Source organism: Limulus polyphemus, unplaced genomic scaffold (genome assembly GCF_000517525.1).
Source record: "Limulus polyphemus unplaced genomic scaffold, Limulus_polyphemus-2.1.2 Scaffold234, whole genome shotgun sequence".
NCBI classification, from domain to species: domain Eukaryota; kingdom Metazoa; phylum Arthropoda; class Merostomata; order Xiphosura; family Limulidae; genus Limulus; species Limulus polyphemus.
The window spans coordinates 409,877-413,995 of NW_013665844.1; the positions used below are offsets into that span (position 1 = coordinate 409,877).

Below are 4,119 nucleotides of genomic sequence, written 5' to 3' on the forward strand. Positions count from 1 at the left end.
ATATATATATATATATATATATATATATATAGTACTGTTTAGACTTTTCGTAACTTAGTGACTGTTCTGTCAACAAAGTAACATGTTAATTATTACTATAGTTCGTATGGATTGATGTATAAATTAGATACTTTTCGTTATGTAAGTGTATGGCTATGACGCATACCCCTCAAGAAATGGGAATAAGGTCACAAGGAGAAGACCTGCCAGGTTGCGATTGGTTTTATATTCTAGATATTGTATAATCTTTTAAGCAAAACATTGCAAGAATACGCATGTACACCAGAATTTTAGATTAAAGCTCCCTCTGAAGTATAAATACAGGACAAGAGTCGATGTTGTCTGTCGCCAGAAAAGCTCAAATTTTAGCTCAGTCAAAGACCATCATTGTCCTGTAGGATTTTCAAACCTCAAATTTTGGATAAATTATGTTTATGTTAAGAAATTATCTTGGAAATTATTGTATTTTCTCTGTAATCATTCCTAGAAATTCGTTTGAATTACCAACTGTTTGAAATCTAATACAAGAGAAACATTATCGGGTAACTCAGGTTTTACTGCAAGCCATGTGATAAATAAGCTTGACGAAATTCAGGATACAACACGAAGCTGAAACCTAATTGTTATAAGGCATCATGTGTTCCCATATTTTGGACTCGTTAAGGAATGTGATGAGTGACGGATAGAAAGGCGTAGTGGTTTATTTCGGGACTAATCTGCATGCACCCCACCACAGTTACGTCAAAGTAAATCATAAGCTTTAATATCGTGTTCTCCCAGTATTAAAGTTTCTGTATAACCGTTCAATTTTCAGCGAAACATTTCACACCTGGTGCTCGTATCTAAATATAGCTGTGTAGTTGTTGTAAACACCTTTGTTTCTTGTTGCGTACATAGAGAATACTAGGCTGACATTAAACAATAATGGTGTATAACGATAAGATGGTAAAATCAATTTGTAGAGTTGTTATCGCTACCAACATATACATACAGGTGAAGTATTAACAAAATGGTATGCATCTTGTTTATACATGAGACAGTAGATTGCAGAACCGGATGTTACCAGTGTTGCTTTGTGATGTTGTAGCAACAAAATGCATCTAAAGCACATTGCCAGTTAAGCTTAGAAAAATCTTTCTAATTACTGCTGATTCTAACATTTTGGACGCAGCGTGGCCTGATGGATAGTGCGCGGGGCTGTGAATGTAAGGGTCCCCCAGTTCGCGTCCCGTTGCCGCAAAATCGCGCTCTGCACCTTGGGCCCGTGTGTGCTGTTGACTAGCTTACCTTCCCGCTTAGTCTGTCAGTTCAAAATTAGGGACGGCTTAAGCGCATATTACTAAGCAATGTATGGATATTCAGAACAATAAAAAAGCTTCTTACAACTTAATTTGTTATCATAATTGTAGGATGACGAAAAGAAAGACGAAGGAAAAGAGAAAACCAAGGATAAACCAAAAGAGAAAGCAGTAAAAACAGTAGAGGCTGATAAGGAGAAAGAGAAGGAAGAGAAAAAAGAACCTGAACCAAATTATGAGATCATGTCTAACCCAGCACGAGTGATGAAGCAACAAGTAATATAATATTTGGATGCTGTATTTAAGTATAGAGTAAAAATGTTTATTTGGAGAGAGAGAAATATAGTAACATATTTAACTGTCAGATTTTATGAGTTGGTGTTTTTTAATGCAAATCATCTAACCTGTCTCAGTACACAAAGTTTTTTTTTGTTGTTGTTTTCCTTCTGCCGAATCATGGATTTTTAAAGTTAATCATGGAATTACTCCTAACACTATAGCAGTATGTTAACTGTATTTGTTTTATTAAAATAACTAGTTCAGTCTTAAGGAACTTTGGTATCAACAAAAACAGTGTGATTTCAGCACAAACAACACAGTTCGTTTCTAACTACCTCAGAAAACTGCGAAAACCTCATTCTGATAATTCACGACGTATGTTAACATACTATTAAACTTAAATAGTGTACGTTATTTAACCATGATAGTTAATTAAGAGACATTATGTTTATAAAATCCTGTTCATTACTTGCTTATCATTATTTTTTCAGCTGAAAGTGATCCAGGCCATTGAAGGAAGTAGATATGTTCCTCTTAAAGATGTAAGTAAGGTTTCTTGTTATTTTCTGTACTTGAATACTTATCCTCATGTAAGTGCGTAAATCAACATAAGTTCATTAGTTTTGTTCAAGTGAGATTAATTCATGTTTTCAGTAGAGATTATAGGGTGTGAATAATTAGTGTTAAGAGGTATTTGTCCAAGGTGTGTAAATATTTTTGTTATTAATTGTAGATGTTTGGTGGTGTGCATGTAATAACTTCAGACTTCATCTAAAGTGGCACGATGGGTAGTACACTCGCTTCACAATCTGTGGGTTGCAGGTTCGAATCCCATCATCGAAAATTCTCGTTCCTTCAGCTGTGGGAACGTTATAGCGTGACGGTCAATTCCACTATTCCATTAGAGTAGCCTATAAGTTGGTAGTGGGTGGTGTTGGCTAGCTGCCATCCCTCTATTACTTCTAAACTAGGAACGGCTAGCTCAGATAACCCTTGAGGCTCTGCGTGAAATTCAGCAAACAAAATATTCTAAGAAACATCTAGGTTTAGAATGTTATACTCACGTCATAGTAACTTGTTTGTCATTTAATATGTTCTCCTCAGCTAGATGTCTAACTGTACCACAGTTTTCTACGTATTTTATCCCTCAATGTGTATTATATATATAGTAAAAATGTAAGTTGTATTTTAAATGTAGATATAACTTACATATGTATTCCAAATTGGGCTCAAGTCTTACTGAAAAGCCATCTGCGGGTTAAGGGTATTGAAAAGGGTTTAGTAATCAGTTTGTGCAACATAAAGTTTTATAACCGAAAAGAGAGGGGGGGAGCATTCATTAATTTTCCACGAACCATTTAACCCGTAATGATTTCAGTTGGATTTTCCTGTAAAAACAAGATTACTCCACATCAACTTGTTACAAACATATCTCATATCAAAACGCTCACCGTTGCTAATGAAACGTGGACTTTTTAACGGAAACAGCTGATTGCTTGGTGAAGCCATTATCGTTCAGGTGGTGAAACCGACAGAAGCTACCTGTTTATGTTCTCATGTGGCTTGTTTATGGATATGTGCTCATTTTTCATTCTTATAAACTTAATTATCAACTCTTATTATAAATTATTTTAATCGACTCTCACACATTTAAATGTTAAGAAAAAGTTAGTTATCGGAAAGCTAATTCGCATATTTACAAATCCACAAATCTAGATTAGGTTAAAGTAACCATTCTGGTATTCAGTATTTTATTAGATACATGTCTTTACCTAAGAAAATAGCGAAAATGCACATACGCTATTTTGTGAACCGGAGTAACCACAATCGTTGTATTGATTGGAAAGATTATTTCTTTGATTGATGAACGCCGTACTTCTAAAGAAATGTACGATCACAGATAACTAAATTGTTAATGATATTAAATAACCGAAAGAAAAATCAGATAGAGACGGAACAGCTGTGTTAAATAATTTGCCCCATAGATCTGTGGATTACAATGGTCTTCATGTATGGGTGCTAGAAGAAAACCTTGTTGTTGTAAATCCTGTCATAGAAATATCCTTAACAGTAAGATGGAGATGTGCGTGTGTATATATAATACATGTATAAAACACATTTTGTTTTTATATAAAGTTAATCCATATGCCTTGTACAGTGACTTTTTATATCGAATGAGTACGTTCACGTGGAACCATATACTAGGGCATCAACAAAGCCAACATTCGAATTGTTGATGTGCGACTATATGTACACCATCTTGGAATGTTTCTGAAATTATATGCTGTTATTTGTCACTTGCAAACGTTCGTCTTAAAATAGGAATTGATAATTGGCTATTACTTGTTCCAGAAAGTAACAGAGCGTGTGATTTGAGAAACGGTAAAAATATTTTTGATAGATTACTGTTTGCGTGTTGTTGTTGTTTTGCGAAGGAAGTCTGCTATTACTCTTTTTGTTTTGTTTTTGCCGTAATTGGCTTCTGTATTTCTTATTAGTGAAGTCAGAATTACACGATGGTCCTTACATTTTTATTTTAATA

General features: G+C 34.5%; 1 protein-coding gene across 1 annotated transcript in view; it reads left to right on the forward strand.

Moving 5' to 3' along the window:
- Nucleotides 1-4,119, forward strand: part of LOC111085093 (26S proteasome non-ATPase regulatory subunit 1-like) — a 64,270-nt gene that overhangs the window by 54,141 nt on the left and 6,010 nt on the right. The window contains exons 5-6 of the mRNA XM_022382258.1: nt 1,410-1,574; nt 2,069-2,119. Of these exons, the coding sequence (XP_022237966.1) occupies nt 1,410-1,574; nt 2,069-2,119 (216 nt within the window). The remainder of the gene's footprint in view (nt 1-1,409; nt 1,575-2,068; nt 2,120-4,119) is intronic.